General features: G+C 40.5%; 1 protein-coding gene across 3 annotated transcripts in view; it reads left to right on the forward strand.

Annotated features, from left to right (window-relative positions):
- LOC147305705 (uncharacterized) overlaps positions 1 to 19,951 on the forward strand; it is a 52,159-nt gene that overhangs the window by 3,669 nt on the left and 28,539 nt on the right. For all 3 annotated transcript variants that reach the window (XM_086278465.1, XM_086278466.1, XM_086278464.1), the window contains exons 6-10: positions 928 to 1,101; positions 1,944 to 2,526; positions 2,823 to 2,985; positions 11,296 to 11,407; positions 14,050 to 14,140. In XM_086278465.1, coding sequence (XP_086134591.1) covers positions 928 to 1,101; positions 1,944 to 2,526; positions 2,823 to 2,985; positions 11,296 to 11,407; positions 14,050 to 14,140 — 1,123 coding nt within the window. The remainder of the gene's footprint in view (positions 1 to 927; positions 1,102 to 1,943; positions 2,527 to 2,822; positions 2,986 to 11,295; positions 11,408 to 14,049; positions 14,141 to 19,951) is intronic.

Here is a 19,951-nt window from a genome sequence, read left to right on the forward strand (position 1 = left end):
TGTATAAGTACACTATGTGTCATTGTCAAAGTTATGGACATAACTGTATATGTGTGGCGAGGCGTGATTGCAGATGCCGCTCAGGTGCGTCCGCCTCCCCTACAGCGGCACCACAGGCCACGCCCCACCACTTTATTTTATGGAATAAAATCAATGTACTGCATAATTGATCCCTTTTAATAAACTTTGAATCCTTGTAGCTCATGCTACAAGCTAATTCTAGGATAGTTTTGAGTTTCTTAAGTTTACTTGAGTTTTATTTCAGTTTTACAGTCATACAAAATGATTACAGTATTTCTGAACCCCGAAATGTTTATCCAACCAATTCTAGTCCACAATCCTCCATTCCCCATTGCCCAAGAACGTTGGATCACTGCATATGTAAATAAAGTTTAATCAAAATCATATTTGCAATTGCCTTCCTCTGCCCTACAGCAGAGGAATGAAAAACGAATCCTTTTGTGCCAGAGTCAGCGCATTCAATTAATCTAGGAATAAGGAGAACATATTCATTACCAGAGAGCAGTTTTAAGTACATTCCTGAAAAATGCTTTCATTTTGATTGCTGATGGAAAATTGATACAATCTTTGAGCCAGGTGTTACATTAACTCGCTTCTTTTCTCGAAAGCCTCTTATCTGTTATCTTCAGTTAGAAAAGTTCCTCTAACTGAACCTTTCCTGGATTTGAACCTACAACTGGCTCCTCCTCTATGTTTCTTCTACTTGACCCATTACTAGAAGGTATTAGCAGTGAAGTAGTAGGCAGATGAGCTTATCTTAGAATACATCCAGTATTTTATATTTCTAGCTGCTGTTTTATATTTTTTACATTTCTATTTCTTCCAAAACAGTAGACACCGGTAAATTGCATACATTATGATATATCTAAAGCTTACACTAAACATGACTCCTCCATTTTATTCCAGATACGAGGCCCGGCTCCATCCAGGACAACTAACGCTGGTCCCGTTGAGGGATGGGGAGATGACACTCTCGGTGCCTGTTTCCACTGTGATTCACCTGTCAGACGGTGACACCAGAGTGCAGAAATGTAACGACTCTGACACTTTCAGTCTAATCACCCACAAAAATGAGTACCAGTGAGTGAGTTTTATTAAGATGTGGAAATATAACAAAAGCAAGCAGCTAATGAACTCTGTCACACCAGCTGTATTTGTTTGTGGGGCGACTGTGGCTCTGGGGGTTGGGAAGCGCATCTGTAGGTTGCCGGTTCGATCCCGATGGCACGATATGGCAGCCTCACTTCTGTCAGTCTGCCCCAGAGCAGCTGTGGTTACAACTGTAGCTGCCTCCACCAGTATGTGAGAGTGAATGAATAATGGAATTGTAAAGCGCTTTGTTAATTAATTATCTGCCTTGCACAAGTGGGTATTCTCGATCAAAAGTCTATTTGTGTAATGTGTTCATTTTTACTGTAACAGTTTGAGTGATAATATCATAAAAGGAGTCTGGGACTGGCAGAAGGCGGCATGGTGGTTAGCACTGTTGCCGCACAGCAAGAAGGTCCTGAGTTCAATTCCCACATCAGGCCGGGGTCTTTCTGGAGTTTGCATGTTCTCCCCGTGTTTGCGTGGGTTCCCTCCGGGTACTCCGGCTTCCTCCCACCGTCCAAAGACATGCAGCTTGTGGGGATAGGTTAATTGGATAATCCAAATTGTCACTAGGTGTGAATGTGCGAATGAATGTGAGTGCGAATGGTTGTCTGTCCCTGTGTGTTGGCCCTGCGACAGACTGGCGACCTGTCCAGGGTGTACCCCGCCTCTCGCCCTATGACAGCTGGGATAGGCTCCAGCGCCCCCCGCGACCCTGAAAAGGATAAGCGGAAGTGAATGGATGGATGGATGGAGTCTGGGACTGTTAATTACCACACTTTTGTCATCTAAATAAGAAATGCTAGTTAGGTTTTGCTTATTTATTGCAGGTTCAAGGTGCCAGATGAAACAGTTGCCCTGGGGACTGTGCAACAGGAACGGGATGCATGGGTCAAAGCTATTGACAAACTGTGTTCAGAGTGGAAAAGGAAGTCCAAGATGTTCATGGAACAAAAGTCCTTTCGACAAGTGAGCATAACCGAAGACACAGAGGACAACGATACAGATCTCGAGTCCAGTGGTGAATTCGGTGCTGGCAGCATCACTTATCCTCCAGCTGATAATAAAAATGTAGATCCACCCCTGAGTGATGGAGATAATTTATCAGCTCAGCAAACCCATCCACCAGCTGATCACACAAAGCCTATTCCTAAACCTCGCAGGAGGAATTCTCCCCAAATAATCCCACCTCAGGTCTCATCACTGCCCTCTCCCAGTCCGACATCTCCCACCTCCCCTCCATACAGTCTCCGTGCTATCCTTCAGCCCCCTCCCGCAGTCCCAGAGTCTCCTGCCCAAGAGGCAGGGCCTCCCCCCCGAAGCATCCCAGCTCCTCCACCTTTACCCCTCAACCTAAATTCAAAAAAAGCATGCACCAAGGTTTTCCACTGGGATCTTATTGGCCCAGACAAGGTAAAACTGTCTCCATTCATTACAAGTCATTGAATTATCATATTTTCAGAGCCAAGTATAGCACTTACAAAGGCTCCCATTAGTGTGAGTCTTTCATATTTAAATGACATGTTTTATTGTTTCGGCAAAAACAGAAAGGTCAGTTTCAGCTTGTTTTTTTCTTCATTATTGCTGCGAATTGTTCTTTGTTTTGTCTGTCAGTTATTTCTTTCAAGTGCTGTTCTTTTGTAATATTAACATTGATTTCCTCATAAAATTAAATTGTTGCAGTACTGAATTCATTTGTTTGTTGGCAGATTGCAAAATCGTTCTGGATACAGGAACGCATGGGGAGGATTGAAATCGACACATCACTCTTACACAAGCAATTTGCTGTTAAAGATCTTCGGACATTTGGTGTCGTTGAGCCAAATAATACCCAGCATATTATGCTGAACCAGAAGATTGCACACAACTTCAGTGAGTACAATAAATATGTCTATGACTTTTGACGTGAAGCTGCTCATAAATATTGCCAACAGAAACATATAATTTTCAGCATTTTAAGAAGAAGATTAGATTTCCTCTGCAAAATAATAAGTATAATTTCCAAGCTGTAATGAAAAGCCATTCTTCCGGATTAAGTCAAATAAAGGAGCTTATTTCTCCAGTGAATTAGAAATTAGAACATGTGTTTACACAACCACCAGAGGGAAGCACTACACAGAGAGAGCAGCTTCTCTGCAGAAACAGCATTATTGTCAGGAGGTCCTTTGAATTTTTAATAAATTCGATTTTTATGCCCAGTTAAGAGAAAGCTGACCTGACAACTTTCTTTCAGGGTTAAAAATGCTGCCAGTATTCTCTCTTCAAACAATAGTTGAGACACATTTTGTGCAAAGCACATATATGATTTGTATTTGTGTCTGCAGGGGGCAGTATGTCACCAATCCAGCAGTGACATGACTGTCCATGGACTCTGCAGAGTGATTGTGGACTGGAACATATTCTATTTCTCATCTAATGGCCTTTCACTTTTGATTAACTGAGTGTATGTGGCTTGTATATTTCAAGAGCCATGCCAGGGGAGAACATTTCAGAAGCTTCCTCTCACAGGTCCTCCGAGTAGCACAGTTACCGTGAACCGATACAGATGTGGTGGTGGGCTGCTAAATGGAATCAGCATGAATGTGCAGACTGGCAACATAATTAGAGTTCACATATTCATAAAATATGGATAGGGGATCTGAGCGACAACGGCAGTGATTTCCTGCCTTGATACAGAATACTGTATCAAGGGCTCCTCCCTGACCTGGAAACTTTGATTCTGTCAGGCGCAGGAGCTGAGAGATGAGAGCCCGAAGGCAACTCAAGGCCATGCATCTTTTTGCTGCTAGCTTTAAAAACATTTGAAGAACAAGGAAAAGCATCTTCCTTTCAGTTCCTATTTATTTGGTCCTATTAATACCACTATTGAAAGTGTCATTTTTAATACAAAAAATTAAAAAGTTCAAAATGTCACTTAAGTGAAAGGTGATAAGTATATTCCCAGGAAAGAAAAGTGGTTGTGCATGTGTGTTTTAGTTTTCTGTTACTGGATTATAGTTATTAATACAACTATGTATAAGTGTAGAATCTATATGAAAGACTGCTGTAGCCTTCATGATGTTGCATATTGGTTTGTGAAGCCTTGATTTGAAACTGTCACCAGAAGTGAGCACATATGGAGAGGAGAGTGAAATGCTAACTATAGCAAGCTTGTCTGTAAGATAGACACAGATACCTGCTAATTAGTGCTAATCAGTTTTGGTCAAGCTACTTTGAAAAAGTAATTAGTTATAGTTGCCTGTTACTTCTTCCAAAAAGTAACTTGTTACAAATGAGTTACAATATTATAAAAGTAACTAATTACCAGGAAAAGTAACTTTAAAAAAAGTTTAAATATGGAAAATAATTTTGATCCCATCTTAAGTAAAATACTAAAATATAAATTAGTAAATATACTTGAAAATACTAAAGTGCATATTCAATTGTTTATTATAAAACTGAATATATAATTAAATAAATGGGCCCTTTAGTCGAAGGAACTAACAGCAAACACTAAACACTAAAGTACTGGGTATCTACGTATTTGGAAAAAGTCTTTCTGCTTGGTGGGCCTACCCCTCCTTGGCCGGTATCTTGGCAATAAGAGACTTAAAGAAATTTGACTAGACTGTTGACAAAGGCAGCATCAGTCTTTTTAACTCAGTCTGTGCTACAGATGTTTGCGGAGAAGAGAAACCAAGCTTAGACTGTTAGATGGCGTCGCTCCATTTCTGTTATTTGCTGAGCTCACGATAGCCTCACCTGGGTTTGGTCTGCGCCTGCTAGCATCAACACCGTCGTTATTGGTGACCAGCTTTGTTGCAGCTTTGACATTGAGAGGTGCAACAAAAGTAGTCGAATTGCTTACAGCTGATGTGGAAAAGCATTTTGTTCCAGGACATAAATCCCATTTCACATAGAGATTCTTGACGTTTCTCTCTTTGAGAGAAAAATAATGTCTGGACTTCCACTTAAAAAAATGCTAAATTTGAATTAACTGGGATCTCCATGACTGTGCCTCTGTCTGTATATGTTTGTATGTGAACACTCGCCCAAGTCTACCTCTGGTTGGTTTACCATGACTACTTCACTTCATCAGCAGCACTCATGCAATTGTTCTCCCCCCCCCCCCCCCAGCTCCCAGTAGGAGGAAGACAGCTTCAACCCATTGTGTGCTAAAAAATAGTCATGTGTAAAGATAACGGCATTGTAATAATAGAAAAAGTAATTAGTTAGATTACCCATTACTGAAAAATGTAATGTCATTTATTTTAATGCCATTATTCCCATCACTGGTAGCCAGTATGGTAACCACTGATCTATCAATCCCTCTATTTTCTGTGCAGTTTAAGCAGAGATGCCCCACATAATTACCTGAAAAACAGTTGAGAGGTACAGTTCAGTAAATACACTATGAAACTTTATTAGATGCACATTATTAGGGTTGGACTTCCCGTTACCTGAAGATCTGCATAGATTCGACAAGGTTGCTGGAAACATTCCTCAGACATTTTGGCCCATATTTACATGATAGCATCACACAGTGGCTGCAGGTTTGTCAGCTGCACATCGATAATGTGATCCATCACATCATGAAGTGCTCTATCAGACTGAGATCTGGCAACTGTAGACAGCATTTGAATGCAGTGAACTCACTGCCATGCTCAAGAAACCAGTTTGATGTTATCTAAGCTTGGTAACGTGTATCATCTTGCTGGAAGCAGACATGGGAAGATAGGTACATGTTACCATAAAGGAATGGGCATGATCAGCAACCTTCCTAGTGTGGTGGTTAAACATTTCTTGGTTGGTACTAAAGAGTCCAGAGTGTGCTAAGAAAATGTCTCCCACACTATTACACTGCCACTAACAGCCTAACTTTCGATTCTATAATCTAGTAATTGGAAGGTTGGTGGTTCGATCCCTGACTGCTTCAGTCTGCATGCTTAAGTCAATGGATCCAAGATTTCCTGCCGTTTACACAAAATTCAAACCTTCCCAGGCATCTTATTTTGTCCGGTTTAGGTGAGTCTATGTTAGCTGTAACCTCTGTTCCCTGTTCTTAGCTGACTGGTGTGGTCTTGTGCTGTTGTAGCCCATCTGCTTCAAGGTTCGACGTGTTGTTTGTTCAAGGATGCTCTTCTGCATATTTATGTTGTACCGAGTGGTTATTTTAGTTACTGTTGCCTTTTTAACAGCTCAAAGCACTCTGGCCATTTTCCTCTGACCTCTAGCAGGAACAAGGTATTTTCTCCTTGATAACTGCTGCTCACTGGATATTTCCTGCTTTTCAGACCATTCTCCAACAGCTATTCCATATTTAAAGTCACTTAAATCACCTTTTATCCCCACTCTGAAGCTCAGTTTGAACTTCAGCAGGTCATCTGGGCTAAATGCATTTAGTTGCTGATTGTGCAAAATTTTAACCTTTATAAAATTCTAAAGGGTGACTTAAAAAAAATCACCAATTTTTATTTGGTAAATGAAATGTAAGAATAAACGTGTTTATGTAACTGCAAAACATCATTTTTTGTGCTGTAACTTTGGTTTCAGTTTTATGACTTGGCTTTGGCTTCATCTCACAACACTGGATGTTGTGGCTCATCTGTAAATAGTATTTTATGGTCGCAGTGGGCCACGGTGGAGCCAAATTTGACACTTTGGATCTATATCAATGCATTTAAATTATTGTATTGTGTAAGCCTAACATCTGAACTGCAGTGATATATGAGTAACATAAAATGCTAATACCGAAGAAAGAGAATCTTGAGAAGTAATGGTTAATTACCTTTGCTGCACTGCTGCATTTTGTATCTGACTTTGAGGCAAATTTTAAACACTGAGTTTTGTTTTTGTAATTTAGAACAGACTTAGTCCAGAGGTGATTTCTGCCTGTTTAAAAACACATGATCTCCACCCAGATACATAAAACGGAATAATTTGGGAATCAGACTCCTCTTTCCTTCTGTCCCTCTCTATCCCATAGCACCCGTCCCTGCCGCCCCCGACACACATGCACACATAAGCGACATGCCCCTCCCGCTCTTGTTTGCATGCTTATCACCTGCCTAAATTCATGCTGTTTATTCGTCTCATATCTCATTTTTCGCCACACTATTTATTCATCTGATCCCATTAAACTGGGAGCCAGTGTGCATGCAAAGTCTCACTTTCTTTTTACAAAGCCAGGAACACCTCACCTCAGTAGACAGTGAGACTCCACCTCAATATAATAACATCACAGATATGTGATCAATAATTAATTAACAAACCCAGAAGTGATAATTAGCATCAGACATACATTGGCTCCCTTACTGTATCCACAGTGTCTTTAAAAACAGTGCAGTTACGCACTGAGGCAGATGGAACTAGACAGCTTGAGCAGTTGTGTTACTATTGTTTTGTGTTTTTGAGGGGTTTAATATGGTAATCAGCATGATCCTTATGGGCAAGCCGGAACATCAGCTGCATCAAGCGTGCATAGAACAATGCTGCATTGATCTGTGTACTTGTGCACTGCATTTAAGTACTCTACAGAAATTCAGTAGACCCTTCACAGCAAGATTGCAGCTCATATAGATTTTTTTTGCATTCTTTTGAAAACTATCTTTAGAGCACATGAAGGACGCTGATACAAGGAATTTCTAAACGCTAATAGCCGTGACTCCTCTCTGGATGCCAGCACAATGTTTAAATAAATTATAAAAGATTCTGAATGTTATCATACAGAATGGTTTATTCCCAGGTCAAGTGTTGTTTTTGATGTGAAAGATGGACCCACAGCTTTCCTTAGGTAAATGTATCAGTACTCTTTGTAGTGTGTTGCCCAGTTGCTCCTAGTCTAAGCACTGATTTGGGCTGAATCAGGAGCCTTCAGCTTTCAGGCCTCTGCTCTGTGGAACCAGCTCCCAGTTTGGTTTTGGGAGACAGACACCCTCTCTAGCCTTAAAGCTTTCAGGTCTAGATCAGGTGACTCAGAGTCCTCCCTTATTCTTGCTGCAATGTGTTTGTGTACCACTCTGCATTCAATTGTTAGTTGTTAGTAAATGGCTCTCTTCCACAGTGTGTCTGTGTGTCTTGCGGCAAGTGACCACCTCCTTCCTGTTAAGAAGGAGTTCTTCCTTCCCACTATCTCTTGCTCACAAGGAGTTGCCACTGTATTATAGCAGGTTATTTTCCTTACACTATAAACCCCCTTGAGGTGACTATTGTTGTGATTTGGTACTATATAAATAAAGCTGAACTGAACTGAATCCATTGACTTGAGGGATTGTTGGCTGAATGGTGAAAATAATGTGAAACTGCTTTGTTATGCGCACATTTTGCTTCAAGTGAATATTTGTTAAAAAATAATATTAACTATAAACAATAAAGCTACCAGATACCTGGTCAGATAACAGAAGAGGAGTAAAAAGTGCCATATGAAATGGCGTAGAAGCAGAAAGTAGCATTAAATGGAGATACTCAAAGTACCTCAAAATTGTACTGAATTAATGTGATAGAGCTATACAGTTCCATAATTAGATGAGATCCATTGCGGATTTGTATGATCAAAGTGCAGTTCTGTTTAGATTGTGTGTCTGACTCATATGGTTATTTACCTTGAGAGCCCCACTGCATGCTGCCTATTTAATGACTGAAAATGTCGCACTCCTAATTAAAAGTACACCTGTGGCTTCATGCACCCGATGGGAAACACTCTCCATCTCCATACTCTAATTTGCCAGGGCATTGCCCAGTTTGTCTGAGTGCCAGCCAACAAAGGGCTTAATTTGCACTTGTGTGTGTGTGTGTGTGTGTGTGTGTGTGTTTCAGGCTAGATGAGACAGCCTAACCCTTACTCACGAGGAGACTAGTAGTTCTTCAAAATTGTTTTGGATGTTTGATGTTATGATTTGTCCTCTGTTGGTCCTGGTAAGGGAATTACTGTCTCAAGTCTTTAATGTCAAGGATTTAGAGACGTGATGATTACAGCTTTGTACCTCAGTGCTCCTCATTTAACATGATGAGCCCATTTTTAATCAGTTTGATGGTTTGGATTCAGCAGTTCAACTACTACTTCGGACTGCAAATGTTGAAAGTCACCCTTTTTATGGACAGTTGTTTAGAGTTACATAAGATTGACACTAGTTGCATCGTATGCCTGCAAGCAGCGGTCTAGCTTATCCTACGACTGGCTACATGCTGGAGGCAGTTGAAGAGCTAGCCTAGCTCTCTACAAGCATAACAAGGGAGGCTTTTCAACTTTTCAATTATTGCTTTAATTTGTTATTTTTTAAACATTGTTTTGTGGACTTGGAGAGGGCATTCGACCATGTCCCTCGGGGGGTCCTGTGGGGGGTGCTCCGGGAGTATGGGGTGTCTGGCCCATTGCTACGGGCCATTAAATCCTTATACAACCGTTGCAAGAGCTTGGTCCGCATAGCCGGCAATAAGTCGGACTCGTTCCTGGTGGGTCATGGGCTGCCCTTTGTCACCGATTCTGTTCCTAATTTTATGGACAGAATTTCTAGGTGTAGCCAAGTGGTGGAAGACTTTCACTTGGATGGTCTCAGAATCTCATTTCTGCTTTTCATGAATGATGTGGTTTTGTTAGCTTCATTGGGTGATGGCCTCCAGCTCGCCTTGAAACGGTTCACAGCTGAGTGAAGCTGTGGGAATGAGAATCAGCGCCTCCAAATCTGAGGCAATGGTCCTCAGCCAGAAAAGAGTGGAGTGCCCACTCCGGGTCAGGGACGAGTTCTTGCCCTGATTGGAAGAGTTTAAGTATCTCGGGGTCGTGTTCATTAGTGACAGAAGAAGGGAGAGGGAGATCGACAGACGGATTGGTGCAGCGGCCACAGTGATGCGGACGCTGTACCGGTGTGTTGTGGTGAAGAGAGAGCTGAGTGTAAAAGCAAAGCTCTCAATTTACTGGTCAATCTACGTCCCTAGGTGAGGGACCTATGGTCACGAGCTGTGGGTAGCGACCGAAACAACAAGATCGCAGATACAAGTGGCGGAAATGAGCTTCCTCCAAAGGGTGGTTGGCGTCTCCCTTAGAGATATGCTGCTCCTTCACATCAAAAGGAGCCAGTTGAGGGGGTTCGCGCATCTGACAAGGATGCCTCTTGGGTGCCTCCTGGATGAGGTGTTCCGGGCATGTCCCATCAGAAGGAGGCCCTGGGGCAGACCCAGGACATGCTGGAGAGATTATATCGCTCAGCTGGCCTGGGAACGCCTTGGTGTTCCCCTGGACAAGCTGGATGAGGTGGCTGGGGAGAGGAAGGTCTGGGCTTCTCTGTTTAGGCTGCTGCCCCCACGAACCGGCCCCAGATAAGCGGAAGAAGATAGATGGATAGACATATTAAAAGAACAAAATACAATCCACTATTAAGTGAATGTTAGAGGTAGACGTGTGTGCACATTTTAGAACAAGTCATCATTCTAAAGATAAACTGCTGTTGCAGTTTCATATACCAGCAGCCAAACATGAGAGTGGTATCGATCTTTTTTTTTTTTTTTTTTTTGCCTGTCCCGTTTGGCTCTTTTGCCATCAGAATTATTGTCTAAAGGCAAAGAAAGATGCCCAACGGATTTACTTTACCAAACTGACCCCAGTAGGCACCCCCATTCTCTGCGACCCGCCAGGGAAAGGGGGCCCAGGCCCATCCAGACCGGGGCCCAGTGCAGCAGCACCGCCCGGCCCCACAGAGCCCGGGACAGTCCACCCGATCTTTTCTACCGTTGAGAGCAAATGTGTGAACAGACGATCAAACTATTCAGTCAACATGTCTTAAACAACATGATCAGCATTCAGAGTCGAGGATTTCTGTTACTTAGCCTCATAACATATTAAATTAAAATTGCCAAATCAGAGCCCGTGTGTCAGACTGGCTTAAGTGAGTGTATTTTATAGAATTCACTGTTCATATTACATACATGTCTAAACGCTGATGCTCATAATGAAGTCTTCTCACAGCTACTGAATTATGCAGAGGCATTTCCTATAAAAAAAAAAAATCACATCAGCTTTGACTTGATAGAATGCAAATTTGTTCATTTCCCTTAGGCATTTGGAAGAAAGTAATTAAGCAAAGGACCCTTTGTCTTCAGAGTGCTTTTTGAGTCATTTCATCGCAGGATAAGAGGACTATCTGTCAAGAGAAAAGCTTTCATGTACCATTGAGTGTGTTGACTTTTTCCTATCTATTGTTCTCCTAGACATTTTTCTCAAAAGTTTTCCGGTGCAACCGGGAGAGCTGAAGGACAAACTGTTCATCATTAATGAGAAAGATGGAGGCCTGTCTGATGAGCACATCACCTCTCTGAGGAGGTATGACTTGGTGCCAAAAAAACGCTGATTTGTATTCACTCCTTATAGTGTCACAACTGAAGCTGAGAGGTGAACATCTTTTTGTGCCCAAGTCCGTGGGCGGTTGATGTGTGTTTTCATTGGCAGAGGTAAAGCCTTTGGAAACTAGATGCTAAACAAATCATCAACGGGGATGTGGGTCCATGTTACTGCCAGGACAATGTGAAACAGGGGAAACCGCTGCCAATTCATGTGAGGAAGAAACACAGCAGTATTCACTGTGTTTTAATACTAAAGAGCAGATGCCAGAACCTTTTACTAGAGCAGCTCACTAATAAAAGTTTTATCTCGGGTTATTTGCAGAGATGGAAACTATTGACATGCCCTCAGGAATAAAACACAGCAAGTGGGTAAAATGCTTCCTGGTTCTTACCTGCAGTTTACTTAGTGACTCTGTGTGCTGACCTCCTGGAAGGCAAAACTGATCTAATGTACTGTGGGGACGGTTTTATATATTCTGTGAAAACATAATATATATTTTAATGCGTGGTGGCGTCGTCCTGAGGAATACAATCTTGAAAGAACCACTCCCAACAGGTGCTGCAATATTGATGACCGGTGCTACTCCGGTGGCACATAGGCTGACTCGTGAAAAGACGAATGTCTATGGTTTGAGGTCACAACTCACAGGAATGACAGAAGTAGGAAGCCCAGTTTAAGACGAGAGAGAGGTTCAAATTCAGTGCAAGTGAATAAATGGCTCTTCCCATCAACGTCTCGCTGCTTTATAGAAGCTCACGAGGACCATCAGCGTTACTTGGCTTTTAATCACTCGCCTTTCCCTTGGCTACTAGAAGTCAGTCTAATGGCATCGCTTCATGGGGCCAAGCAAGAAAACATGTGATGACATACCTGAACAAAGATCAAAAGGGAGAAGTACATATGACAAAAAAAGGAAATGTAACATAAAATTTTAAAGTCAGTCTAAAGGTCTAAATGTATGCGTCTTTTTCTGATGCTTAAACAACGACTGATATTAGAGATAGCTGCACTTGATGTGTTTTTACCTTTTTGACATGGCGACACGTCATATTCAACTCTTTACTCTTTTTTAAAGATTAATAAGTTGAAATAATTCTCAGGTTCATACAGTACTACTATTCTTAGTCAAATGTCGCTCTAAATTTCACACACGGGCCATACTAACAAATATCTCTATCAAAATAAAAACAAAAGACTGTAAATATGTATAGCTGACACAGTGTTGTTAACCAGTAGAAAATAAATTCATAGCTCCACATACAGCATACTGTTTGAGGATGGGCGCTTTTCCCCCTTGGCAATAAAATATTCACCGTGGCACAGAAAAAGATATCAGTTCTGGAATGAAAATTTCTGCTTTTGATTGTTGCCAAGGTTTTCTTCATTCTTGATTTTAAGTTGTTTTTTTTCCATGTTCTATGATTTTTTTTTTTCATTTTTAATTAGAAAACTATAAACTCTGTTATTTGTGTGATGTACTGTCACCACTCTTACCTAATGCTTGCACTGGGAACTATATATGCATCAGGTGGACATATTGTAGCTCCACGTGTGGAAGATATTAGGGTGTATTTGTTGACAGCACCATATCAACTTAGAAAAAAAATCTGCCTTTGTTCAGTTTATATATAATTGCTGATTGCTGTCGGTGGCCAGAAAAGTCCATTTCTGAACATTTATTGACCTTGGACAATGACAAATTACTAAATAAATTGACTTAATCTTCATTAATTACACTTGCCTGTCAGATTTAACCACATAGCTTATCTTTTATCTTCAGCCCCTGAACACATTATGACTAAAAGACAAAAGGCACATAAAAAGCAAACAAATCAAACATCAAATTTTGTAAAGGAATGTACGTGATATGAATGTAGGTGAGAAAAATGTGTAAAATTGATTAAAACTGAGAGGCATAAAAGCCTAACAAGACTAACCGTCCCAGATGACACACACATACAGGCAAATATGAAAAAAAAGGGAAATGAACATAGACATCTCATATGACATATGGCATATAAGCCCAGAGGCAAAAAAGAAATCAGACATCACGTTGGCACTGTTGTTTTTCCAGCAGCAGCAGATTTCTACAGGATGTTGAAGCAAGTCTCCCAAATCAGCTGGAACTTATTTTCCAACCACGTAGGAAAGAAAAGACTGATTGGCAAATTCACATAAAATTGAAGGACCCAGACTATTACAGCCCTCTAAACGGGCTCCGTATTTATCCACCAGATGAATATTAATGACTAAATAAGCATCGAGTTTTACGAATATATTTAGGTATTACTGATTACAAATTAAACTCAAAAGACTCGGATAATCTGAAGTGTCAGGACTATGTGAGTGTGGTTTGATTAGACCGGACAGACAGAGAGCAGACAAGTGATTGATTAAAGCTCAAAAGAGTATGAAATCACCTTTTCAGAACTAAGCCTCAGAGGAGAAAGGGGGGAAATAGCAGGACAATGATATACTCAAAAAATGTTTAAAACTGTTGTTTGGCAAGAAATGTTCATTGTGAAACCATCTGATTGGTTATTTTAACAGGTAAATAGCATCTGTATGTAAAAAGAACAGCAAACATTTTCTTCTTATTTATTTATTGTTTTATGTTTAAGGTATGTCCCCACCATGGAAGATGTGGAAAGGTACAAATCCTACAAAGGACCTGTAGCTGAACTGCATATTGTGGACCAGTACATGATGGAGGTACAATTTTTAGTTACATGTATCATCTTCATATGCAATTAAAAATTAGGTATACACGCTCATAACATACAAGCTCGCTAACATAAAACAATAGGAATGGTTACAATAAGATGCAGGCCTAAAACATCAGTGTTCAATAAAATAAACTTCTAACTTGTAGCTGATCAATACACACACTGCATTTTAAATTGTACAAATGTTACCACTAAATTCATTACAAACCAGTTTTTTGACATCCTGCATTGACACTAAGCGTGACATTGTGGCTGCACCAAATGCACTCTTATTTTATAAGTTGCACTTAAAATTTAATGAGAAACACGGGCTTGTGCTTCATTGACGGCCTTCTTCATTCTCGGTGGCAGGGGAGACTGCAGTCATCAAACTGCTTTTGAGGCGCAGCCTGTTTCATTGCTTTGTAGAAATCCTCACACACACACACTCGCACATGTGGATCATTTCTTTCTCTGTTTTCTGCTCTAATGCTGCAACGTTTCAACCACACATTTCGGATTTCTTGATTTTCTTTTGCCTTTGGTTAAATGGCTAAAACTGAATTTCCACTCACAGGGAATGGAAATAGATAACAAACAACTGCATCAAAAACAGGAATACAGTTGAAAATAGAATATAGTTTATAACAGTTTATTTTTTTCAAGTTTCCACTTCATTGAGCTAATTATAATTTATTACTTTAGGAATTGGGAACCAATAATTGGTCATTTAGAAACATGATATTCCAATATAGTGGCATGATGGTTAGCACTATTGCCTCACAGCAAGAAGGTCCTGAGTTCAGGTCTGCTCGTGTTTGTTTCCTCTAACAATCCAAAACACATGTAGTTAGTGGGGTTAGGTTAACTGGTAACTCTGGTTACCAGAATGGTTTTCTGCCTATGTCTGTTAGCCCTGCGAAAGACTGGCAACCTGTCCAGGGCGTACCCTGCCTCTCGCCCTAAGATAGCTGGAATATGCTCCAGCCTACTTACGACCCTGACAAGGAGAAGAGGATGAATGGATATTCCAATATATTAACAAATGAGACATAAAAAGATTTTTCTCACATTTGCTATCTGAAGGATGTTTCTCTCATCTTTACTTTACTTTTAAAAATTTATTAGTCTTTGTGGCTAATACTAATAGATCACAAAATAGCCAATATGCCAATTAACCAATACCTTATGCTTTACGCGCTAGGTGTACCAGCACCACTTTTTGTTACCATCCTGTCCACTTCTCAAGTAGTACAAGGTTGGGAAATAGTAAAGCAAGTACCTGATCAGTGACCACATCAGTACCAACGTTCAGAAGTATCACTGAAAAAACTGTAGTGTTTTTCTGTGCATGCAATCCCTCCAAGTAGGGAATGCTATTGCACACACACACAGAAACATGCTGTGGAGCACACTGAAATTGAGCATTAAAGTTGAAGGTGGGAGTGTCATTTCTCACTGAGCCTTCTCCCCTTTCCTGTGAACTTTACCTTAATGTGACCCCGCCATGCTGGGAGACATGCTCTTGGTACCCTGTACCTTAGCAGTGCTCTTGTCAACCGTGACAGGCAGCACCTGATGACTCTGTTCTTTATATTCTGTGTAGGAATACCAGCCATACTACAGTTACAAAAAGAAGGATTGGTTATGCTGTTTTTTTTTTTTAAACTTACTGCAGTTTGTCTTTTCACTTCCCAAAGAAATGCAAAGAAAAACACGACTTTTGTTTAACCCAGTTTGAACTAGGATAGTCTAAAGCACTGATTTAGAGAATGATACAGGAGGCTGTTGGCTATCCCAGCTGGTTACTGGGTAACCAGTTCATCACAGACCAAATCAGACAGAAAGAAAACCATTCACACTCAGATTTACACCTACAGCGATTTTAAAATCACCGCAAAACCAGTGAATGTCTTTATACTGCGCCCACGCGGGCGGAAGAACGTGCAAACTGTAAACAAAAAAGGGCAGCAGGATGAAAACCAGAACATTCCTGCATAACATAACAGTTAACTAACCACTGCACGAATTCTACCCTACCAGAATTACAATTACAAGAATTTAAATAGCAAATTTCAGATCTCACGATTAAAGCAGCATCCAATGCATGCTCATTTAGCACTTTGCTCACGAGAACTTGTTGAGTCACCTGCCTTCTCAGTCACACACCACGGCTGTCATGGCAGGCATCATCTGGTTATCACTTTCCAGCAAGGTTGGCAGTGATATGGTGGCTCGAGGTTGCAGCAGGGTTAGCAGATGAACAGCCAGAGCAGCCCACACTGCCACACAGGAATATTTGACAGTGTGTTTTTTTTTAAATGGGATTTCGTATGCAAGCCTGGGTTGAGTGGCAACACCTTCGTAAGCCTCGTGTACTTCTGAAGGCTCTGAAGGCTCAAACCTCCATGCAGACAGGCTGGATTCTACTAAATAAACAACAAAATCAGTTTTATTTATTATTGTCAACTAACAGGTATTCAAACTAAAATACCATTAACTAATGTTCTGCGGGGTTTATTCATTCCAGACATCCACCCCATAAATCCATCGATCCATCCATCCAATCTCTTACGCTTATCCAATACAGAGTCATGGGGAAGGTGGAGCTTATCCCACAGGGGCACAGGGTACACTCTGGATAGGCCAAAAGACTGTGGCAGGGCTCACACAGAGAGAAAAGCTACCATTCGCTCTTGCATTCACACCTTTAGCCAATTCAGAATCACAGGTGAACCTAACCTAAGGCCAGAGTACCCATAGAGAACCCACCCAGACACAGGGAGAACATACAAACGCCACACAGAAAGGCCCCAGCACCTTCTTTCTGTGAGCCAAACCAATCTAAAGTACCGTGCCATCCTAACACAATTTGAATATGTTTTCTATGCAAGACATGTGATAGTCAGTATTTATGCTTTTGCACCACACCTTGTACACACTTTACAACATGTGTGGTCTTCTGGTGCTTTATTGTATTTTGAAACTGAACATTATGTTGGAACCTTCAAGCAACTGTTTAATTATTCTCTGTTTACGGAGTATCAATAAAACTACTTATTGGATACAGCTGGAAGCAACAGTTTGGGAACCCCTGAGCTAATTTGCTCAATTTGTTGATTTCTGAAGTGAAAAGAAAACTCAAGCCCTGCAGCAAGCAGACATTAAAATGGAATACTCTTTGCACTGCTGTTATTTTATCTGAGAAACTTCAGATCAGTAATTTTGGTGCATAAAACAGGCACCTTTTGAAGCCAGTCCTTCTGTACTGAATTAGGAATTCCTCTTACCTTTCTTGAATAGCTCAACAGTATGTTGGATTTTGAAGTATGCAGTGTCTTGAGTGACTGCAGGACAACTGCATTCAGAATGCACTGGTATTTAGTGAAATCCATTCTTTTCTTTATCCCTGCATTACTTCGTGTGCTACAGGCTGCTTGAAGCAGAATTTTCTACCCAGTGTTTAACAGCTGACATTTCTCCCCATCAGAAACTGTTTAGTTTCATTTTTCTACAAACATAACGATTGTGGCCAATCCCCCCAAAAAACAAAAAAGCAACCCAATACAAACCCCCCAGTAACTAACTCAATTCTAACATCACTTTTTCTTCAGGCATTGACTTTTGTGATTAGCGTGTGTGTAAGATTTCCCACTGACAACTCAGTGCTGCGCTGTGAAAAGAGGGCATTAGCACTATTGTGCCAGCATGACTCTTCCACAGCTCCTTTGCAGTCATTGTTCCCAAACATGTATTGACCTCTGTCGTTTCCCTTAACAGACATTTCCTAATGGTGCTTTAAACAGCAGAAATAGGCTGCCGCAGAGATGACGTATTTTTGTACAGTAACCTGGAAGTTGGAATCACCTTGATAAAATGATAAATTAGATTATTTTTTTTAATAAATAACAAATGAGCTCTTGTGTTAACGGCAAAATAAAAAGTTCCGTGGGAGAAAAACTGTTTTTGATGAAACTTTATCAAATGTAAATAAGGTACTTTTGGTTGCTTCCTTATTTATTAAGTTGTTGCCACAGTGGATGGATCTGCAGTTTGAGTTTATACCCTTCTTGATACTATCTTCACATTTATTCCGCTTTGGGACTGGCACAAGAAGTAAGCCAGCTTATGAAGCTGAGCTTGTTTCTCTTTCCAATCTCAAACCCTTGATGCGTTAACCACTACACCATTAAAACATTAATATTAGGGGTATGTCACGGTTTGCGGGGCAGACTGTGTGGGGTGTGTGTGGAGGACCCGGGTGCGGACACAGATGAGAAGACACACTAAACTTAAACAAAAGGCGAGCCATTTATTTTGGCTGATAAAACATGAATACAAAATAAAGCAAAGGCAACAGGGCGTAAACTAACCTAAAAACTATCCTGGGAAAATTAAACTATGATAATCGTGACTGAACTGTGATAACTATGGTGATACACATGAACATGATTCAACCCAGGAATGTGCGAAAAAACTATGAACAACAAGTACATGAAACATGAACACAACCTGAGCAGAACCATGACATACATGGAACTTGAGGTAACGTGGTGGGAGGAAACAGACAATTCAACACAGACTGAATGAAACAGAGAGACTAAAGACCCACGTGGATGATTAGGGAAGTGGAAACACATGAGGGGAAACAGCTGACACACATGAACCTAATGAGGGGACGGGAAGTGAAACTAAATACATTACCAGACTCTTTCAAAATAAAACAGGAAACATGAAGGACGGAGACATAATACTAACTTGACAACATGAACCAACAAGGGGGACTGGAACATAAGGGGTGACGACGCGAAAGGATCTAGGTAAACAAAACAAACACTGAGCAACTATGAGCTTTAGGAATAACTAGATGAACTTAACATAAAGTAATATCAAAATACAAGAAGACTAAAATCCAAACTAATAACAGCAACAACAAGAACTAAATACATGTTTAATAATAATAATAATATAACTCAACAAATACCAAAATGAAGATAAAATGCTGGGTCACAGATCCAGCCCGTGACAGAATATAAACAAACTACACTGTGGTCACATGACTTCAGCATCTCTTAACCTGGTAAGACCCAACCCATCAAAAAATAGCCAGAAAATTCAGATGTTTTGGAACTGACATGTTTATTAACCCTTACAACAAAATCCTTTTTTTTGCTATATCATGTTCTGTATCATATATTTAAAAAAAGAGTTTTGTCCGTAGCATTTTGAAATTATGGCAAGCATTGATCATGTTGATGAGATAGAGGTCTCACAAACTCATGTATCAAATATGATACAAAGGGCATTAGACGGTTAAGCTTCTGTGTTGGATATGATGACAAACGTGCCTAGAAACTTGTGCAGTTTCATTTAACAAAACTGCTTTTTTCCAACACCCAACATCTGGTAGAACAACAGAGCCAAGAAGCACAACATCTTTTACAATCCTTACACCTTTTCTAGGATTCAGTTAGTTTACACCTTCTATCCACTGTTTAGATGTACCCACAGCTGCAACGTTTTAAGCAAACATTATGAAAGTCTCAATTGTCATCCTACTAAGTAAAATGAGGCCAGAAACAACATCAGAGAGACAGGGAACCTAAAATCTATGGAGAATTTGGAAACAGCAAAGATGGAGGTAGAAAAACATTAATGGGGAAAAAAATGCCTTTTAAAATCTTATTTTGGGGCAAAGACATCAAAGCTTTGAAGTCTTTTTTTATCAGATTTGGATTTTGTGACATTTTTATATTTAATTGACCATTTAAATTAAAGGTCATTTAAATATATCTTCAAATAATTGTACAGATGGCTC

This window comes from Aulonocara sp. 'chitande type north' Nkhata Bay, linkage group LG20 (genome assembly GCF_057382095.1).
Source record: "Aulonocara sp. 'chitande type north' Nkhata Bay isolate Kocher_YH1m ecotype deep benthic linkage group LG20, A_spYH_male_GT1.1, whole genome shotgun sequence".
Taxonomy (NCBI): Eukaryota; Metazoa; Chordata; class Actinopteri; order Cichliformes; family Cichlidae; genus Aulonocara; species Aulonocara sp. 'chitande type north' Nkhata Bay.